At 42.1% G+C, this 21,665-nt stretch overlaps 1 protein-coding gene across 6 annotated transcripts in view; it reads left to right on the top strand.

The window, feature by feature from the left end:
- Positions 1 to 21,665, top strand: part of Cdin1 (CDAN1 interacting nuclease 1) — a 213,756-nt gene that overhangs the window by 158,255 nt on the left and 33,836 nt on the right. The window contains exon 12 of one of the 6 annotated variants that reach the window (XM_027422250.2): positions 18,294 to 18,624. The exons of the other annotated variants lie outside the window; for them this stretch is intronic. Coding sequence (XP_027278051.1) covers positions 18,294 to 18,381 — 88 coding nt within the window. The 3' untranslated portion in view covers positions 18,382 to 18,624. Of the gene's footprint in view, positions 1 to 18,293; positions 18,625 to 21,665 lie in introns of those variants that run through there. 6 annotated transcript variants of the gene reach the window in all.

The following is a 21,665-nucleotide window of genomic DNA, read 5'->3' as shown; positions in this document are numbered from 1 at the left end:
ATTAGGGAGACCTGGCCTATTTTCTGGTGGGTTCTTAGTGTTGGTTTAAAAAAAAAATCTTGAGCTTGAACAAATAGTTGCCAAGAGCAATTTCCTCCAACAATATTCTTGTGCTTGGTTTTTCAGTCATCACTTAAGATTGTGGTCAGAAAAGAAACAGGGTGCAGCAGATGCTGCAGATACTGAGTCTTGAGCATCTATTTCCGTGGATCACAAGAGCAGATCTCATGGTGCTCCATTCGGGGTTGAATAGCCTGGAACCAAAGGGTGCTTTCTAGGGGCTGCTGGGTAAACACAGGTTCATTCCCTGGGAGATGGAAGGCAACCTGTAAGTCATACTTGTCAAGTCTGTTTCACTGCTGTGCAGATCCCTGTGAAGCCTGGAGTAGGTACTTAACTCTGACCCCAGGATAGAGCCTGTGTATATATAGTGGTTGGCTGTAATTTTGTTTGTTTGTTTGCTTGCTTGCTTGCTTTTAAAAGATAAAACTCCTTCCATGAGAGCAGCAAAAAGCTTACGTACGAATCTGCCAAGTTTTCCATCAATAGTTTCTGGCTAGTAAACTTGGCTGATTCATGTTCTGAATTTTTGTGTGGATAGAATTTTTCTATTCCCCATTCCCACCAATTTTCATAGGTTGGTGTTTTAATACAAAGTGAACATAAAAGCCATTGGTTTCTCAGTGCTGGAAAAAAGGAACCCATCCTCAAATCCATGCCTGAAGCAGGTGTTCTAACAATCTGCTCTCGCTCTCTCTCTCTAAATGAATTTTGTCACAGCCTTTCAGATTTCCTTGTGGTGATGAGCTAATGAAAGTAGATAGTACAATTTGTGCTGACCAGGTAGCAAGTGCCAGCTCACAGCTGAGGATAGCTTTAAAAAAATAAATAAATAAAATACAGCATCATATCACTGATTCACCCATTACACAGCATTAATAGTGAGAGACCTTGGTGTGTTTATCTGTTTGTATTGGTGTGCATTTATCGAATTGTTTGTGACAAGACTAATTGGGGTAATTGTAGACACTGAAATTACCTGTCAGCTATATGTAACCACACTCCCTTTCTTTCTGACAAATGATGACAACTGAGGGACCCCATAGCATTACTCATGATGGCTTTTCGAGTGGTAATAAGGACAATAGGGGCCCTGGCTAATTTGACATGGACAGCCTTCACAACAAGAAGCCGGCTAAATGACTTGTCAGGAGGGGAGAGAAGTCAGAAAAGTAATGGAGTCCCCCATGGCGCTCTGACAGGGAGATGAGGCAATTTCAACGGGAAGTGAAAAGGCTTCAGTTTGTCAAGTATTTAGAACAATCAGAGAACAGCTAGAGGCTGGAACCTGACAATGAATCTGTGAACCATGCTAGTGGTCTCACATAGGGCAGTTACTTCATGATGGCTGTGTGGTACTCAGGTTCTGAACTCTCTGAACACTTCACATCTCCCAGCCAAAGTTTAGTTACCTCGATTTCGTGCTGTTTTACAAAGGGCACTACTGGTTAAGGTGACAGAGACCTAGCTGTGGAGATATGGCATGAGTCACAGTCACTAGCATGTTAAAGAATAAGGAAGAATCTGGCTGTACAGTGTGATGGTAGCACATCACATACAATGATAGTGTTAACTTTTTTCTCGGTTGTTATTATTATTATTGTTATTATTATAATTATTATTTTAGAGATAGGGTTTCACTGTGTAGACCAGGCTGGGCATAAACTTACTATCTTCATACATACTAGGGGCTGGGATTATGGGTATGCACCATCGTGCCCAGCTAGGTGTTAACTCTTGACCAAGACCTTATACCTTATACCAACTTATGAGCCTTCCCACAATCCAGTTGCCCCCTTTCTCATTTGCTATTGGTCAGACAGTATAGCACTATTGTCTACAGGCTGAGACTTCTATAAGCAGGTCTTTCCTCTTGTTACACAATACTCCAAAGCACACTAGAAAACTTGTTTGGGGATTAAAACTACCTCCTTCTCACATACACCCCCCAAAGCTTTAAACATTTTACCTAGATATATTTAATACGTGGCTAATAGGTTAAGCAGTACATTTATATGTCAGCAGTTAATTGTCTACAATTCCTGGTCTTATATCATTAGGGTCAATCTTTGTATCTTATGGAAGAGCAAGCTTAAGTATCTGTCTTTAAGGCACCTCCTCTGGTGGGACCTCTGTCTGCCTCATTTTCTTCCTTTCATAATGAAGAAAGACAAGTAGAGGAAATGTATACAGAACCTGGGTGGATCTCAATACAAACACATGTTAGGATGAGTTCATACAACCCTGTATGTGTGATATTCTCAGAGCACTATTTCTCCATCCCTTCCCTATGCCCTTGTAAATCCAACAGTACCTTTTACATGAGTGATGTATCATTTTTGTGTTCAACAGAATTTTTTGTGAAGATTTTAAAGCATTTAAACTGTATGATACTGAGACTGAAGAGATGGCCATTGAGCCATTGAGTTAAGAGTGCTGACTACTCTTCCAGAGGACCAGAGTTCAGTTCCTAGCACCAATAGTATACAGCTCACAAGGGCCTGTAACTCTAGCTCCAGAGGACCCAACACCCACAGCTGGCCTCAACTGGCACCTGAATACGCATGCCATATTCACAGAGATACACATGTACACATACACAGTTTGGTTTTTTTTTTTTTAATTTAAGCTACAGACTCAGTGTTTTGTGAAAAGGGAAATGTGTACTTCCTAATGCTCTGCCATATGTTTTACCTTCATGTGGGACAAGGACAAGGTTGCTTTCAGATATTGTATAATATATTAATATATTATTTAAAATTTCTCAGTATTCCTTAAGACTTACAATTCTGCAGTTATTTTAAGACCTACCTAAATAGGTTGCCTAGTTCAGAAAGGTTAGAGACCTATTCTGCAGAAATTCTCCTGAAATGTTTTTGTTGTTGCTGTTGGTTGGTTTTTTTGTTTTGTTTTGTTTTGTTTTTTGCTTTTATTTTGAGTTGAGAGAAGAGGCAGTAGCAGTTGTTCTTTCACCCAGTAGAAGCAATTGTCTGCACACCCAGTCACCTTGAATAGGGTTGGCATGGTGTGGGAGTTGCCAAGGCTTTCTTCAGAGCAGAACAGGCACTCTGCCACACCAAAGCCCAGCATGCTGCAGACTAAACAATGAGCTCAGAGTCATAGGAGCAACAAGATCCAAGTGCAGTAGTGCAGGCTTAAGGCCTAGTGATGGGCTTGGGGACCTCAGGAGCAGTGGTGACTCCAGATGGAGGGAGAACCCCTTGCATGTGACTGCATATATGCAAAGGAAAATGTGATTTCAGTTGCCCGGGCTGTGACCTGCATGTGTGTCCTTTGCTACTCAAGATGCAATCCCCTTTGTGAATGACTGGTCATTCCACTCCATGTCTGGAATGGGCATTTCTCCACATGAGTCTTGCTCTAAAAGGATTCTTTATGAACCTCCCAAATATTTGCTCTTGGAAATTGTTGTCACTTGTGGGAAAAATGCTTTATTTCTTTTTTCTAAATCATTTTAATTAAACTATCCAGTGTATGCCATTGGATGTGCATGTGTTCTTCACCACCACACACACACACACACACACACACACACGACTCCTTATGCTTGCGTTGTATGCATATGTAGTTATTTAAATAATCACCCGTGATAGGTGTTCTAGGAGACAACATAAACAACAGTATTCCAGACTTTCTTATGAAGGACTGAGTTGAGGTACACAATGCACCATACCCTCAACCAGCACTGGTGTGGTGCTGGAGCCCTGACTGCTGGTTCCCAGAAGCTCACAAAGCTCTGGACCCCTGAGCTCCAGCCTCACCCTAAGTCTGTCTTTCTGTCTTCTGTCATGAAATCTGTTAGTATAGAGAAAGCTATAAAGTGCCTACATTTTCTGTACCATGATGTGTCTTTTAATGATAATTCTGTTTCTCCCTTTTAATATTCAATTAAAAGAGCTGTTTTCATGACACTCAACACTCATTTATCCAGTTGTCTATTAACATATACACAAGTGTAAACAAAGTAGCTTGTACATATGCATTTGTTTTCTCTTCTCTACTCTTCAGAATTCTTAATTCATCTCTGGAGTTAATTTATAGACAAAGAAAGCTAATGTGCAGGATTATATAAAATTACCCATTTACTTGTTGCATGGTGTTTAAAGTGTTTTCATTTCCTACCTTCCTTCCTCTCTACCTGAAGCCTCCATCAGCACCCAGAACAGACTTTTTCTCTTGAAAAAAATACGTGTTCTGAGTGAATGATAATTGCTATCATTACTGTTACACTTTTTTATTTGCATCTGTTTATGGCGTTTGTGGGTATGTGTGTGTGTCTCTGTTTATCTGTGTGCTTGTGTGCACATGTGGCTGTGGATAGCTATGTGTGCATGTGGAGATAACAACCAGGTGTCCTCCTCAGTGCTTCTCCACATTCTATTTTGAGACAGGATCTCTCGCTGAATGGGTAACCTATGGAGTGCCTAGACTGGCTGACCAGGGATCCCCGGGGATTCTCCTTCCTCTTTTCATGCTCAGTTCTCAGATTATAGGCATGTACCACCTCACCCTTACGTGTGTGCCAGGGTCCTCATGCTCATACTACAAGCACATTACAGACTGAACCATCTCCCCAGGTGACTAACAAGTCACTAAATCATTATTTGCATCCATTCATATTTCTTTCCAATAACCTAGAGAATAAACAACCTGAGTTAAAGGACCACAGAGTTGTAAGCTTCAGCACTTTCTTAGATAAGCAGTGTCTGCATATGCTCAGACACTTGCACCCTGGACCAAGCTGGATGGCATCACTTGATAGGTACTTTTTATACTTGATATTTTACTCTTGTCCCTCCCCCCTATTTCTGCTGTGTGCCTGCGCCTGACTGTGTGACTGCTTGCCATCAGTCATTTTGTAAGATATTCCTTTACGAGGCACTTTTAAGCACTAAGGCACTTGTAACTAGAAAGTTGTTTGATAGAGTCCTTCAATCTCCATTTGCAATTCCACACCTTCTGACCCTGGAGCTCTGGACTAGGTCGCTCATCTCTCAGGACATTAGATTGTTCAGATTATCCCTAGTGGTCTCCTGCCCTCTCTATTGTGCCTGTTAGAGCTGTCATTATAGATTGTTGCAGTCACACATATAATTGCTTCATTGCTGGTAACTGGCTTAATATTATCCTGGACCTCATAGGCTCTTCTTACCTCAGATTTACATATAGCATCCCAGAGCTTTCTTGGGGGCACTCATCTTCTCTCCCCCAAATGATCTGGTGACCGTGTACAGTGATTCAAGTTTTCATCAACCCAAACACGATACAGTCTTTTTTTCTTTGCTGCCACAAGCCAAAGAAAGGAGGAAATCAAGAGAAATGCTTTCATTACTGTACTTCTAAGGAAGCCCTGTCATGACGTCAAGAAGGGAAGTTCCTGAAGGTGCCCCACACTGATACTGGCAGATGCTCTGTGAGCCGCTCCATCCCTTCATAACACCCAGACAAAAGCACTCAGCACTCTTTCTTGCCAGTCCAGCTGCACACAACCAGTCCCAAGCTGCCTCTCCTGTTCCCTTTTGACTCCAGGAGAAAGTCTCAATGACTCTGCATGGTGTTAACTGTCATTGCTGCATACTGATATGGAAGATTGGTTTATGGACACTTAAGGGAGACTGCCATTTTCATTTGGAGCATAATGACTCTTACAAGTGGCCTTAATAAGTGTCATTGCTGTGATAGCAGTTGTGGACATGGAGTTCTTTGGACACTGAAATATTGCTGTAAATGCTGCTGGGCTTCCAGGCTGGCCTCAGAAGTCTCTTGTAACCAGTATGGAGCAGTCCTCATAGAACTGACGTGAGCTTCCTGTCTCAGAGTAAGTTTTAAATGTTCATACTCAAAGGGATTTGAAACTTTAGGGTCCACTGGAAAAACTATCAGCAGGAAGATTGCCTCCCTAAATTATAAATGCCATTCACTCATCCCACCCTACATTTCTTTCTTTCTTGGTTTTGTTTGGTTTGGTTTTTCCAGACAGGGACCTTGGTCTCCTGGAATTCACTCTGTAGACTAGACTGGCCTCAAACTCAGAGATCTATCTGACTCTGACTCTGCCTCCCGAGCGTTGGGATTAAAATCATGTACCGCCACCACCCAGCCACCCTGCATTTCTAAGCTGTCTTGTTCCTTGAACTTTCAAGAGTTTCTTGATAAAGCATTCCTGAGAAATTCCTTGAGCAGCAAACCTTTTTCTAGAGGGTGGGGATCACCAACATCTATAAATAGTTAAGGCCTTTAATATATCTTTGCAAAGCTATTTGTTATATAATCCAGTAATTTTTCAGTAATGTGATTCATGGAAGGCATTTGCCTATCTAGTTCTGCTCCATGTTTCTGAACACAATTACTCAGATTACAGCCAGTTAACATCATAAAAAACAACCACAACAAAAAAGTGTGGGTTCCCCAGAATGGCTGTGCTGTTCCTCTTGCTCCTTATGGGAGTTCAAGGCTTCGCCTGCCTCAACAGATCCCACTCATTCTGTTTCTGGAGACTCCGTATCAAAGCACTGCATCCATGCTTCCCACCATCACCTCACTACTCCTCCATGGAATAGTGAGAAACCTCATCCAAGACATCCCTTCCCATCTGTGTATGTTTAAAGTGCTTGGGAGCTCACATTGACTTCTTTGTTTTGTTTTGTTTTATTTTGTTGTTTTGTTTTGTTTTGTTTTGTGTGATTGAACCTCAAAGTGTGCAATGGTGGTTTGCACTTTCCTAAATTGGAAGCCATCTTAAATTATATAGCATGATTCTGAGTGGTGAGAGCATCTCTCACCTAATAGAATGTGCAACACACACACACACACACACACACACACACACACACACACACACCTCCTTCCCTACTTTTTACTGGGTTATTCTGATTTTTGACAGGTTATAGGATTCCTTTAATAAGGCACATGATTTATTTTGGTTGTACGGGTTTCACACCATGGCTACGTGGCTCTGTCATTTGGGGCCTTTGATGTCATGGACCAGCATGGCAACTACATTTGGCAGAGAAGATCTGATTTCTTCATGGTGTCTGAGAAGCAAAGAAAGATAAGGGAGAAAAAAAGAAGGATTCTCTCCAAAGAGTTCCTTCAACCACAGACTCCTTTGACCTAACTTCCTTTTCATTATTGCCACCCCGCCAAAGGTTCCACCTCCTTCCACAGCACCAGAGCTGCTGGGAGGCACTTGTAGAAACCGTAGAGCAGATGCTTGTGGTTGATAGATACTCCCTCTGGTTGGGGGCTGCCTTTCTGTTGTTATTTCCTAACTGTAGGGAAGCTCCTTCATTTGCTGTCATCCTTGTCAGTCTCTGGTTTTGTTGTTTGTGCCTCTAGTGCCTCATCTGATGGTAGTCATTGTTTGAGACACCTCCTCCTGTGCTTTCCTCCAGGACTGTTGTAGTTTGCAGTCTTTTGTAATCTTTAAACCCATTTTAGCTAACTTTTGTATATCATACATGGATCTAGATCTCAAGAGTATTATAATTTTAGGTTTTGTGTGATCTTTAAACCCCTTGTTAGATGACATTGGGGGTATCAACTGTGTGTCTAATTTGACTCTTTCCTGCATGTATCTCCAGTTTTCCCAGTACTAGAAGACTGATCTGTAACTGCAATACTCAGGGCCCCTCTTGTATTAGAGTCTGTGTGAGGTCAACATTCCCTGTGAAATGCACCTGAGTATTGGACTTGTTGAGTCAGACTAACCCTAACCTAGTCTGGCCTTGGTGGCTTGCTGGAAAGGACTGCATTCCCCCAGCTGCAGAATCCTCCCCTTTTGTGGAAGTGGCTTGACAGGGTCCCACAGTAACTTCGGATCTGCAGGGTTCTTGTTGAGAAAGCTGCTTTTAAGTTGACATAGTTAAATGTTTATTGTGTGTTTAGAAATGTATTAGTCATGGTGCAGACACAGAAGCAGCTGGGCCTCCTGCTCCCACCTGTTCAAACCACTGAGGCAAAGCCACCTGGAAATATTCACACCAACACCAGCAATTAATTGGACCTTCACCCTTTAGAACACCGCTTTCTTAAAATTCAGCAACAAGAACTTCGCTGTCTCTGCAAGTGGCCTCAACTAATAGGGTTTGGCTGGTGTGAGTCATACACAGGGACCTCCAGGTCACATGCCTTGCTGCAGAGATAAGAGGCTGGAGTGAAAGCACTGTGCACAATTTGGAAGAGGAAGCCGAGGAAAGAATGGCTTCTAATCTGCTCTGTACCAAGGAGCAATTTTAAATGGCCGTTTGTGGTTTGGGAGGCCTGTTTGTGGGAATCACTGATCCACTTTCTCCACAGGAAATCACTTAAGAGAGATGCACTCCCAGGTGTCTTGTGCTAGGACAAATAGGAGGCTGTGGCCCAGTTCCCATCACCTGGCCTTGCTGCCTTCCTCCCCAGAGACCCCACATCCCAGGGATTTCAGGTTTCATAGGAAGACAGAGGTTAGAGAGGAGTTTCACGTGAGCCACCAGATCGATGGTGCAAACTGTACGGAGAATATTCATTGGTGCCTTGAGCCTTGCTGTCTGAGTGGTGTGTGAACTGTAGCCTCTGTTCTGCTGCCTCCATGGAAGAGTGGCTGAGCAGGGAAACAGGGCAGGCAGAGCTCAGACTCTGACTGGGCCTGGTGTGGGACAAAGAAGAAAGAATGAAGACATCTGAGAAAACCAAAGAACCCAGAGTCTTAAATGGAAGTTTCTACAAAACCCTTTGAATCCAGCAGTGCACATCTAAACACCAAGCTTGCCTCAGTCGTGTTCTATATTCATCTAATGTGAATTAGAATTAGTCTGCAATGTCTTATGAAAACAGGTTCATAGAAAGTGGAAGGGAGAGAGAGGCTGTGAGCAAGCCTTAAGCTAAACGTTATTCCTGAGCCTTCTGAGAGAGCAGGAGACTGCAGCCACAGGGAACCCCTAAATAGTACAGGTAACATTGGTTAGCATTTCTCCTTTATTACCTCACAAGGCGGTGTATCAGTCGGTGCCCTCCAAAATAACAAAACCAGAAGGTTACATGGGTACATACATTTGTTTTGAGTTAGGGTGTTTTGTTTTGGGGTGTGTGTGTGTATGTGTGTGTGTGTGTGTGTGTGCAGCTTAGGCTGGCCTCAAGCTTGCCATCCTCCTGCCTCGGTTTCCTAACAGCTAACAGCTGAGCTTGCAGATGCCCACCACCACACTGGGTTATGTACATACAATATGGAGGTAGTTGAGGCTGGCTTCCTGTACAGAAACTGGCCTCTGAAGCTTTATAGGATGGGCCTACAGACTGGACCTCAAGCAGCCTTTGGGAAGCAGAATCCCTTCTCCTCTGGAAAATGTGGTTTTGTTCCCAAGACTGCCAACTGTTTGGATGACTCACATTCACCTGACTACCAGTGCTCTGCTTTACTTAAAGTCACTGTTTCTTGCTACTAATCAAGACACTGCCACAGCCAGGACTAGATTAGTGAGTGGTTCAGTAAGTGGGCACAGTGGCTGAAATGGTTGTGGAATCCAGCTATCATAGACAGGTGCTGTTAGCCACCTTTCTGCCATTGAAGAAATACGAGGCCTAAAGACTAGGATGCTTTAATGAGAGTGACTATCACCTGCAGGCCAGCCCAACCTTAGGTCTAACTCAAGAGAGCAGCTTAATGGGTTACTCGGTACATTCTGGGGACACCATCCACAGAGGACTTCTACCACAGGCCAGCTTCTGTCTTCTTGGGTTGTTAGAAAATGTCATGTCACCTATCTCAGAGAAAACCCATTTCCTCCCACCTCCATCTCTCTTCCCTTGACTTTTATCTCCCGTTCTGCCTGTTTGTCTTACCCACTCAGCTTCCCTTAGTTGCCTTTTCTGTTTTTCTCTGATGTTTAGTTCTTTATCCTTTAAAACTATTTTCACTTCCTAAAATAGAAATTGTAAAAGAAAAGGGAACAAATGAGGAACCTAGTAGATGGAACTGTGGCTGACTGGGTATCTCTAGTAACAACCCTGGTTTGATGGGGCAGGAAAAAGATCACCTGAAGTGGAGGAGAGAGAAACTCATAGAAAAGCACAAAGTGCAGGAGAGAGAACTCAATCTTACTGTCCTGCAAGAGACAGCCTCTTCCTGGTGATGTCTAATAGTTTAAGCTAAATCTTGGGTCTATAGGAATGCTGTCCAATTCTGTTAGGAATGTTCTAGTCTCCCACCAGAGCAGACCTCCTCAAACTGCTACCCAGAAGGGCACGGAGCTCTACAAGTCAGGCTTGAAGGAGTTCAGTCTGCAAGCGGGCAGGTAGAACCTCCAGGAGTACCATTGGGCAGCCAGCCAGTGAACGTGGATGCCTGAGACAGTGGGTAGTGGCAGGAAGTCACAACAGCAGTTACCTTGCAGAAGGCGGAGTGGGAGGAATCTTGAAAGCTAGGGCATTCTGGGTCACATTCTGGGTGACAGGCCTTTTGTAAGTGTTTCCTGTTCCTTCCTATGTATTTGTACCCCAACTGAAAAGGATAACCAATAGTGATTATACAAACACATGTGCATTCCCAGGCATGCTAATAATGGATCTGTTTTAGTTTTCTTTCTGTTGCTGTGATAAAACTCTGACCAAAACCAACCTGGGGAGGAAAAGTGTGCTTCAGCCTACAGATAATACTGTTCATCATTGAGGGAGGCCCAAGCAGAAACTCCGGCAGGGAATAATCTAGAAGCAGTAATTATTGAGACAGAGACCGGGAAGGAATGTTGCTCACTGGTTTGCTTAGCCTGTTTTCTTAGATACCCCAAAACCACCTTCCTAGAGGCAGCACAGCACACAGTGGGCTGCACCTACCGGCCCCCAACCATTGTTAATCAAGAAAATGCCACACCAGTGGCCAGTCTGACAGATAAAATTCCAAAACTGAGTCTCCAAAATTAGAGACTCCAGTTGGTGCCAAGTTGACCAAAACTGACCAGCACACTGATCCTTGTAAGATTCTGATTCATGTGGCTCTGGCCAGCCTGTGAGTGTATTTATAAACCATCCCAGTTAATTCCCATATGCAACCAGGCCTGTAAGCCAAAGCTCTAGAATGAGACTGACCCATTGCTTTTAGTCAGGTTTCAAGGCAGCAGTGCCTGGGTGGGGTCTCCATGGCCCAGTGGCTGGCCCCAGCTTTCACGTTTTATCCTTTCATAAGGATCAAATAGGTAAAAGAAGCAGATGACTAAATTCTGAATACCTGGGCGCTAACCGATTTTAAAGAAATCTCCCAACAGCACTTATTTCCAGGATAGAATTGGAGTCCTTCATTGGCTCTTCTTTTTCCAAAATTCAACACTGTTACTCTAATGCTGCTAACGATGTATGCTTTCAAAGTAGAGTGTACAGTATTTGTCTGCAATTCTAAAATCCCCAAGGCTTTGAAAACCAGCTTTGAAGTAAAGTATCCCCAAAACACATTTGGCAACAAAATCCAAACAGCACTCACATTGGCCCTCCTAGAGGCTTAATTTAACTGTCTTATGGTGCAAAAAGTCCTCGGTTTGGCTTTAGAAATATGAGGACACTTGGTGACAGGGTAGTGCTTTGTTCACCATGGGCATGATGTCATACGCAATATCTTTCAATTTCTAAATCTGATAAGTGTAATTCTCAGAGCCTTCTGGCCCATGAAGTTCACATAAAGGGTTATGGCCCTGGTTTGCTTGTGTGATTCATTCCCTCAGGACCTACCCTGATCTAGGGCAATAGCCTCACCCCACAGGTCATCTGTACTCTAACCATGTCTTTGTTTGAATTATACTGACAAGTGATGACATTCACCTCAGTAGGAACCAACTCAATCCTGCCTACCTTGGCACCACCATGCCTGGCCCTGAGCTTGGCCCAGTGAGGCTCCAGGAAACTCATGTTGAGGGAACACTGGGATGGATCATATGCTCCTTCCTCTAGCTTCATGCTCAGAGAGTGGCCCTTATCAGTCATTTCCCTAAATGCTGGGAGCACCCTGGTGACGTCTATGTGACTAGTCACTAAATTCTTAAAAGATTAAGTTGAAAGAGGAAAGACACAACTTTAGAGATTAGGTTGATTTCTAGTAGGATAGGAAAACCTCTGTGACCCCAAAAGTAATACCATTGCAAGAAATAGATATGTACCATAGGGTAATGTTTGGATTTCAATGATGCATCCTGTTCATGACTTCTATATTGGATGGCACGCCTCCAGATCTGGGATTCAGGCTCATTTCATTGTAACATAAATGGGGAGCATTCTAAGCCCAGGAAACATCACTAAACTCGAAAGAAGGAATGAAGTCATTCCAAGCAGAAAAAGACCAACAAAATCAGAACATGGAAATGCTGGGTAGAATGGGTATATGTAGAGAACCATTCCCCGGCCTGTATGTCAGACACTGGTGTCCCATAGGTGGGATATAGAAGGAAGAGTAAAAAGGGAGTATTCTGGGAAGCAAGGTCCCCAGACTCTTGCACACCTGGGAGAGAAACTTGGACTTTGCCATCTGTAGCTGTGCGTCACAGAAGTTCATAATAAGCCTGGTATCAGAATCCACTTGGCAGGTGAGCCTTTCAGGCCTCTGGTCAGAGGAAAACCTTCTGTCCATCCAGGTTCTGTAGTCTCAGCTGCTGCTCTCAGGTTGTTTAGAAACCTTGACAAATGGTTATCTGTTCCACTCCTTACCATCTTCTGTCCGTGGTGCCTCTGGCAGTTTGCTTTCTCCACACCAGAAACACAGTGTGGCATGGAGATCCACTGAGCTAAACTGGGAAGGGCTTCTAACTTGTCCCTAGAGGTGGCTGATACACAGCACAAAGAAGTGGGGACATGATCTCCTGGGTACTTGGATCAAGGGCCCTCCTGCAACAAACATACCCCGATCTGACTGTACCTGGCGAATATGCATATGATCTGAGGACAAGGGAGGCTCAGCTGCGGCCAAAGGCACCTACAGACATGGGATTTCGCTTTGTGTCTTCCGTCCAGTTCTTTCCAAAGGATAAAAAACTGAAAACCACCTAACTCAAACAGAAGTTCCGCTTCTCTGGTTTGTTGTTTTGTTTGTTTTCAGATTAGTAACTTGAACTATTTGGAGGCAGTGTTGGCACCATGGGTTTGTCCTGGACAACTTTGAAGTGAATGCAGAATGTTGATCTTCACAGGCCCCAGGCATTTTAAGATAAATCAAACCAAAAATATAACTTAAATTTCCATAAAAGGCTTTCCCCAGAAGAGCTGTCACATTTTTGTGTTTTTTCCTTGTTAAAAAAAGGGAAGGTACTGGGTGCTGTAGTGGGTTCCCCTTGGTTTCTCTGAGTTTGATTCTGCTTTGTTTTGAGGTTTTGTTGGAGAATCATTCTGAGTTTGGCCCTTGCAAGATTTGTGACTCGTGGGCTTGCTAAGGTATGCTCTATAGGGACATCTTGCAGCTCAAGCACTGATTTCTAGAAAAAACAAAGAAGCAAAAAGAAAGTAAATCCACTCCTTATCTAAGTCTGGTTCTCTAAGTTCCTGCTGATGGCTGAGGTTAAACTGTCCATTTGACAACTTGTAAAGCTCTTTATCTTACATAGCAAGAAAAATCAATGCCAAATTATCTCAAGAATATTATTGATGACCTAAGTGTCATTTTCTGTTTTTATTACTTCTCGTTGTATTTGGCTTGTAATTCAAACCACTTTCTAATTAATTTGATTTGGCTCAGTTGGAACAGAAAAAGCTAACTATCTAATAGGTGGCACATGTCGCAGAGAAACCTACAAGTTCCTTATTTCCCCAAGATCAATCACCCATGAAATAACTTACCAAACTTTTGTTTTTCTAGCAAATTCTCAAGAAATACAATAAAATTAAATTTGTGTAGTCCAAAGAAGCGGCAAGAAACATGAACGAGCAGAAGTGACCCAAAAGCCTGGCTTTATCTGCTCTAATCTCTCCTCTAGTTGTTAAAATATCCTGAGGCACTCGATCAGGTTGCGTTTTAATTTCAAAGCCATGTGTTGTGCTAGGGAAGCGCGCACATGTTCCTGATTTGAACTCCGGCTGTTAAGCAGAACTCTGAGCTGGCCGGGACAGGGTCTCCAGAAGGTCAAAGGCCTACAGTCTACATCTTGGTTAGCTCTCACCCGTGTGGAAACCAGAAGCCTGGGTCAGGACACCAGTGCCTGTGACAGGCCCTGATTAGATTAGACCTACCTCTATCAACTACACAGAGAGTGCGCTTAACCTTTCAACTCCAGAGTTTGGATGCATCTTTATTTTTCAAACAAAAAGGTGGATGTTATTCTACTGAAGTCTTGGTCCAAGAGCAGGGAGGTAGAGCATACAGCTTGTCGTTTCCTCTACTGACACATTTCTGTAGGGTCAGGGGTACGGTGTACATTAACAAGTATTTTATCTGCTTTCCAATCCATAAGCTTGACATCTATAGGAAACTACTTTTTAATTGTGTTTTTTTTTTCACTTTTGAATGAGAGTTTAATATTTTCCTTTGACCTCTATCTATAGCTACCTATCCCTTTTATGTGATTATTCGTTCTCTTGTGCAAAGAGCAGTAACTACCCTGAGACACTTGATTTCTTTGTATTCCTCCAAGTGCGTGGCTTAAATAGTTCTTTTTACATTATTTCACTTACTCGGAATATACTGCTGAGGAATTAACTCCTGAGCTTCTAACAACATAGAATGCTGTAGTTCTAGAAACACATTTTCAAATTCAATTTTTCCGGTTCTCCTGAGGAGACCGGTCAAGTTTGTGACTTGCAGGCCACTCTTCAGCCTTGCCTCCCAGGTTGAACATCTTCCTGGGATGCCCGTGTCCCTTTGGCATCTATGGGACAGACTCAAGGGCATTGGTGGTGGTGACAGACCAGTCCTTGGAGAAGGATTGGACTCTTCTAGATGGGGTTTGGATCACCTGTTCTTTCACTTATTTTGTGGATACCTATCTTGGGAGCAGAGAGCAGCTGTGCCCTCTTAAAACAATCAAGTTTCTGCTTTAATTCTCCATCCAAGTCCTTATCTTCAGCCGTGGACGGCTGAAATGGTATTTTTGTCTTTAATCATGCAGTCGCTCTAGCCTTCAAGATGAAATCATTCCTTATGTTTCCTACCATTGCTTTGTTTCTGCTGTACATGTAGTCAGTGATTGAGCCCATTTCATGTGACATTTACAGACTCCTGGCCCAGAATGCGGGTTTGAAGGAGGAAAGGCAGCAAAGACACTTCAGGAGAAATAATTCTTTCCCTGCATAAAGGAAAGATAAAATGAGCTCATTTTAATTATATTAAAAGTAGTTGTCAGTCACCCCAACATAGTGCTCTCTCTCTTATTTTTTTCTTCCTCATTTAAATGAAATCAAAATCTTAGAGCATTTTGAAACTTTTTAAAATATGAGGGAGGCTGCTTTGCCAGTTCACTTTCATTTAGGGGTAATTTTTAAATTTTCTGTTACATTTGTAAACTTAGAATTTCAAAAACTACTGCCTGAAGTGATATTTTTATCATTTTTGTCTCAATATTTTGGATGCCACTTTCTACATCTTGACATTATAATATTTTAAAAATTATTCTGAATTTGATATTTACCAGGAAAAAATACTCACCAGCAGAGATCATCATTATCTTGTTGATAAGACATGTTTGTAGTAATATTCAATTTACTGAATATGAATTTGATAGATGAGTTAGCCCCACTGATTGAGCCCTACATGTGAATAGAATAAAAACATCCTGACAGTTATGGCTAAGGTTAGTAACAGGGAAGGGAGATGGCACAGTAGGTAAAGTGATTGCCACACAAACATGAGGACCCAAGTTTGAATCCCCAGAAACCATGTAAAAAGCAGGAAGTTGTAGCACATGCCTGTAATCTCTGCACTGAGAGGCTGAGACAAGAGGATGCCTGGAGCATCTGGAGGATGCCAAGCTAGCCAAATGGTGAACTCCAGGACAGTGAGGGACCCTGCCTCAAACACTAAGGTGGAAGAGCTATGTGTGGTGGCAAACACCTTTAATCCTAGCACTAAGGAGGCAAAGGCAGATAGATCTCTGTTAGTTCAGTGCCAGCCTGGTCTACACAGCAAGTTCCAAGCCAGCCAGAGCTATGTGTGAGACCCCCCCACACACACTCTCCCATCCACCCCCAAAAAGTAGAAGTGATATAACTCAATGTCTCAATGGTCGGATGCCTTGCTGGTGAGGACCTAGACTTTACTCATAGTACTGAACTTTTAAATAAAAGGGAGTGGGAGCAACTGAGAAAGATACTCAGTTATCGACTTCTGGCTTACACATACACACCTGCTTAAACATGGGTACACAAACTCACACAAATGAATATCAGGATATAGTGTGTGTGGTGTGTGTGTGTGTGTGTGTGTGTGTGTGTGTGTGTGTGTGTGTGTGTGTGTGTGTGTGTGTGTGTGTATGTGTGTGTGTGTGTAGTCTTTTAGCAGTTTTCTTAGTTCTGTAGCTTAACAAGGTCCAATCATCTTGTCTTCTCTCTTCAGTCACCCTGTATCAGACACACCCTTCCAGAGTTGTTCTTGATTGATTTTTAGAGCTGAAAGCAGCAGTCTTGCCCTCCCCTGTTTTTCAGAAGCCTATTTTGAATTTCGGGGTTGCCCGCTCTCCAGCCCTCAAGACCACATCCTCATAGCTGATATCACATCAATATTCAGAAGCCATTCAGTTTGAGGTGTTTTATACCAGACTTTCTTGTAGACAGTGGTTCTGCAGCTCAGTGTTTGTTAAGCTGGTTGGTAGATTTGGTTGATAATAACCATACTAGGGAGTTTGCACTAGAATTATAATTCTCAGAAAAGCTTGGTTCAGCAGTTAAAATCACGGGTTGTTCTTCTAGTGGACCTGGGTTCAATTCCCAGTATCCACATGGTGGCTCACAATCATGTGTAACTTCAGTTCCAGGGGATCTGACTCCCTCTTCTGACCTCTGCAGGCACCAGGCATGCATGTGGTTCACATATGTACATGTAGGCAAAACACCCATACACATAAAAATAAATAGAATCTTTAAAAAAAAAAAATAAGTTCTGTCTTTATTGTAGAACGTTTTCATGCCTTGTGGAGAGAATGCAGTGTTCTGTCTACTCAGGAATATGATTCTGCATACCAAATACCAAGTTACCATAAGCCTTCTGTATACATCCTTTTATATACATTTCTAGAGCTGGCAGCTTTCCTTGCCTCTCCTCACTGCTGTTAGAAAACTCTGAGGAGATAGACCTCCAGAGATGTCTCAGGGGGACACCCCCAAAAAGTTAGAAAAAAGTGAAGGGCCTAACCTGGGAGGCAGCTGAAGACAGTGGAGACCAGCAAGGAGGGTCTGTCTCTCATGATGGTGCATGGAATTAACACTCCTTTTCATTATGGTTGTGTGTGTTTCACAACTTTTCTTCCTGTGTTACCTTTAAAATATTTTAATATGGTCCCTTCTTCATTCATATTCTCAGGAATTGTTTCATTCTTTCCTTGCATTAATCCAAGGAAGAGGGATATGAGCCTTGATTGTGAAATGTTTCTTAGGATTAATCAATAGCACCTTGAGGTTTAACTTGTATGTATTTATCTTGGAAGATAGTACACATCTCTCTAGCATGCAGTTCCGTAGTTGTTTGGATGTTGGCAGGTTTTCCTGGGTGGGAGTGGAGGAAGTTGTATTTTTAGTTGTCATGATTCACTTTGCAAATGTGAACTCACTAGTCTGTTCTCCAGTTGATTTACTGCATATGGAATCAACTCACTCTAAGTACACCCTACAATTTCAGTAGTTTACAAAACCAATAAAAATACAAAATGCTGAAATAAATATTTAAGATTCCTTTTCTGCATCGTGCCAAAGATATGATGAGAATAACTTTTAAAAGAAAGTATTTGCACTTGAGGAATTCAGGTAAAAGTCATGAAGCTATAATTAAAAACAGAGTGATGGGGGCCAAGTAAAATTGGGGGGAAGGTAATTAGATTTTACTATTTGTCCTATTTTTGTCTTAGATTCACTTGCATGGAGTTAGACGTGATGGAATACCAAGTACAGCATATGTTGTCATTTTACAATCAATTTCTGTATTTCAGTTTGGCATGTCTGCCATGTGGCTGTGCGCCACCACTTGCTGCATCAGGGCCCTTCTCAACACAAGACTGGGGAGAAATCAGGACCAAATGATTAGAGTTCCCCAAATGAGGGGCCTTTTGCTCTCTGTCTTCTAGATGCTTCTCCAGCAGAGATGATGCCTTACTCTTGTACATGGGCTACTTCTCCTCACAAAAGCCATCTCACAACCCGGCCTCTGCCTGATGCCAGCTTCTTCTCTCTCTCCAGGAGTCTTTTCCACAGGCCGGGGCCTAAAGGATTAGCTCATTGCTTCTCCATATTGGCTACACCTCAGAATTAATGGAGTACCAGCTTCAAATGCAGATTACAAAGCTCTCACATACCTATTAATCAAACCATGTCTGAGGCCTAGAGAAATCAAGTTTATTTGTCTCTTTAGCCTGTTCTTAGATAGGTGCCTGCCATTGGTTTGGTGGAACCATTGATGTGATGGGGAAAGAACCAATAATTCTGGAGCCTGTGCAAATAAACACCTGAGTTTACTGAGCTTCACAGTTGTAGTCTCTTTGGCAAAGATGTTGGAGGAAAGGATGGTATGAAGGTTTAGGAAACAGCCAACTCACTTGGTACCTCAGGTAGTCTGGATCCAGTCATTTGAAAATGACCCAGTGGAACAGACAAGTTCCCTGAGTGTGTTAGCCAGCTTTCTGTACATGTGGTTCTCTGGAGAACCAGCAGGTTTCTTCTTCCCCTCAACTGAGTTGTCTGTGTTTGATCTGGAACATCGTCATGTATGTTTAGAATCATTCCAGATAGAGTGAGTCTCAGCTTCCTGCACGTTATACCATTCCCTGGGAACCCACAAGCCACTCCACCAGGGAAGCAGGTGTGCTATCTCACTCTGCTCCTTCAAGTCTAATCCCCCAGTCTCATCCCCAGCTCTGTAGCAGACCACCTGCTGCTGCCTCTCCTCACTCTCGCTGACCCCATTCCAAGGGGAATAAGCAGATCTTAGTGAAACAGCATGCTTTCTCCTTCCTGTGGACCCCCTCCTAGCCTATCCCATCCCTAAGTGTCAAATCCCAATACCTAGGCAAACATTTTACCTGGAGCCTGCAATAACCATGCCTAGGGATCTCAGAAGAATTTCCTACCAGGCAACACACAGCCACTAAAAAGCAGAGAGGGCAACAGAAATTAAGGGAAAAAACAAGACCAGACATCAACACCTAGAATTACAATCTTCATTTTCCCAAACCCAGATACCTAGATGCCAGCAGTAAAATAGATGGATGGATGGATGGATGGATGGATGGATAGATAGATAACAGCCAGGACAAGATGTCTTCACTAGAGCCCAGCAACCCTACCACAACAGGACCTGAGTATTGTAGCATAGCTGAAGCACATAACAGCTTAAAATAGCCTTTATGAACATGATAAAGGTCCTAAAAGCTAAATAGATAAATCTTTTTGAAAGAAAAACAAAACCTATGAAAATATAAGCAAACAGTGAAAGGAAGTGAATAAAACAGTTCAAGATTTGAAAGCAGCAATAGAATTAATAAAGAAAACCTAAATTGAAGGAAATCTAGAAATGAAAAATTTAGGAACTTGAACAGGAACCTCAGAGGCAAGCCTCACCAACAGAATACAAGAAAAGGAAGGGAGAACCTCAGGTGTTAAAGATACAATAGAAGAATAATTGGATACCTCAGTCAAAGAAACTGATAAATATATAAAACAGAAATCCTGGTACAAAACATACAAGAAATCTGGGACACTATGAAAAAAAAAAAAAAAACAAATATAAGAGTAACAAGAATAGAGGAAGAAAAAATCCTATGTCAAAGGCACAGAAAATATTTTCAAGACACTCATAAAAGAAACTTTCCCTAACCTAAAAGAGGAGAAGCCTTTCAAGGTGCAAGATGCTTACAGAAAACCAAATAGACTAGACCAGAAAAGAAAATCTCCTTAGCACATAATAATCAAAACACTTAATGTACAGAACAAAGAGAATGTTAAAAGGTGCAAGTGGAAGACAAAGTAACATATAAAGACCAACCCTATGAGACTAATTTCTGATTTCTCAATGGAGATTCTAAAAACCAGAAGAGCCTGGACAGATGTTCTACAGGCTCAAAAAGACCACAGTTGCTGTCCAGCCCAGTCTACTGTATCTGGCAAATCACCATAGATGGAGAAAATAAGACATTTCAGCACTCGGGAAGCAGAGGCAAGTGAATCTTTGTGAATTCGAGCCCAGCCTGGTCTACAAAGAGAGTTCCAGGACAGCCAGAGCTGTACACAGAGAAACCTGTCTCATATAAATTAATTATCTAATAATTAAACCAAATTTAAATAATTTCTATCTAAAAATCTAACCCTACAGAAGGTACTAGAAGGAAAACTCTAACCTAATGAGGTTAACCACACCCAAGAAAATGCAAGTAATAAATGATTCCAGACCTTCATATCAAAAGAAGGAAAACATGCATATACACCACAACAACAAAATAACAAGAATTAACATACACTGCTCATTGATATCTCTCCTTATCAGTGATCTCATTTCTCCAGTAAAAAGCCACAAACTAACACAATGGATGGGAAAACAGGATCCACCCTTCTGCTACATCCAAGAAGCATACCTTAACATCGAGGATAGACACCTCTTAGGGGTGAAAGGATGGAAAAAATATTGCAAGCAAATGGACCAAAGAAGAAAGCTGGTATAGCCATATTAATATCTGACAAAACAGACTTCAAACCAAAACTAATCAGAAGTAATCAGAAAAGATAGAGAAAGGCACTATATACCCATCAAAAGAAAAATCTTCCATGAGACTATTACAATATTTTTTTTTTTGGATTTTCGAGACAGGGTTTCTCTGAGTAGCTTATCCTTGCACTCGCTCTGTAGACCAGGCTGGCCTCAAACTCACAGAGATCCGCCTGCCTCTGCCTCCCGAGTGCTGGGATTAAAGGCAAGCACCACCAACGCCCAGCTGAAAATATTACAATTTTTAACAACTATTCAAGCACAAGAGCTCCCAACTTTGTAAAACAAACAAAAAAAACAACACTACTACAGCTTAAATCACATATTGACCCTCACACACTGAAAGTGGGGGACTTCAATACCACACTCCCACCAATAGACAAGTCATTCAAACAAAAACTAAACAGAGAAATGCTGGCACTAAATAACTCTCGTTATAAACTAAAAAGACCTACCAGATATTTACAGAGCATTTCACCCAAACACAAAAGAGTGTACCTTCTTCTCAGCACATCATGAAACCTGCTCCAAAATTGACAACATACTTGGACACAAAGCAAATTCCAGCAGATACAAAAATTGATATTATATTTAAAATTTAGCATCTCAAATCCTATATGACTGCCATAGATTAAAGCTGGATACCAGCAACAACAGAAAGCTTACAAATTCATGGAAACTGAACAAGTTTCCACTCACTAAATAAAAAAAAAAAAAAATGAGTCATGAAAGAAATTAAAGA

Source organism: Cricetulus griseus, chromosome 6 (assembly GCF_003668045.3).
Source record: "Cricetulus griseus strain 17A/GY chromosome 6, alternate assembly CriGri-PICRH-1.0, whole genome shotgun sequence".
NCBI lineage: Eukaryota > Metazoa > Chordata > Mammalia > Rodentia > Cricetidae > Cricetulus > Cricetulus griseus.
The sequence above is the reverse complement of the archived record's forward strand: the minus strand, read 5'-3'. Positions and strand labels throughout refer to the sequence as shown.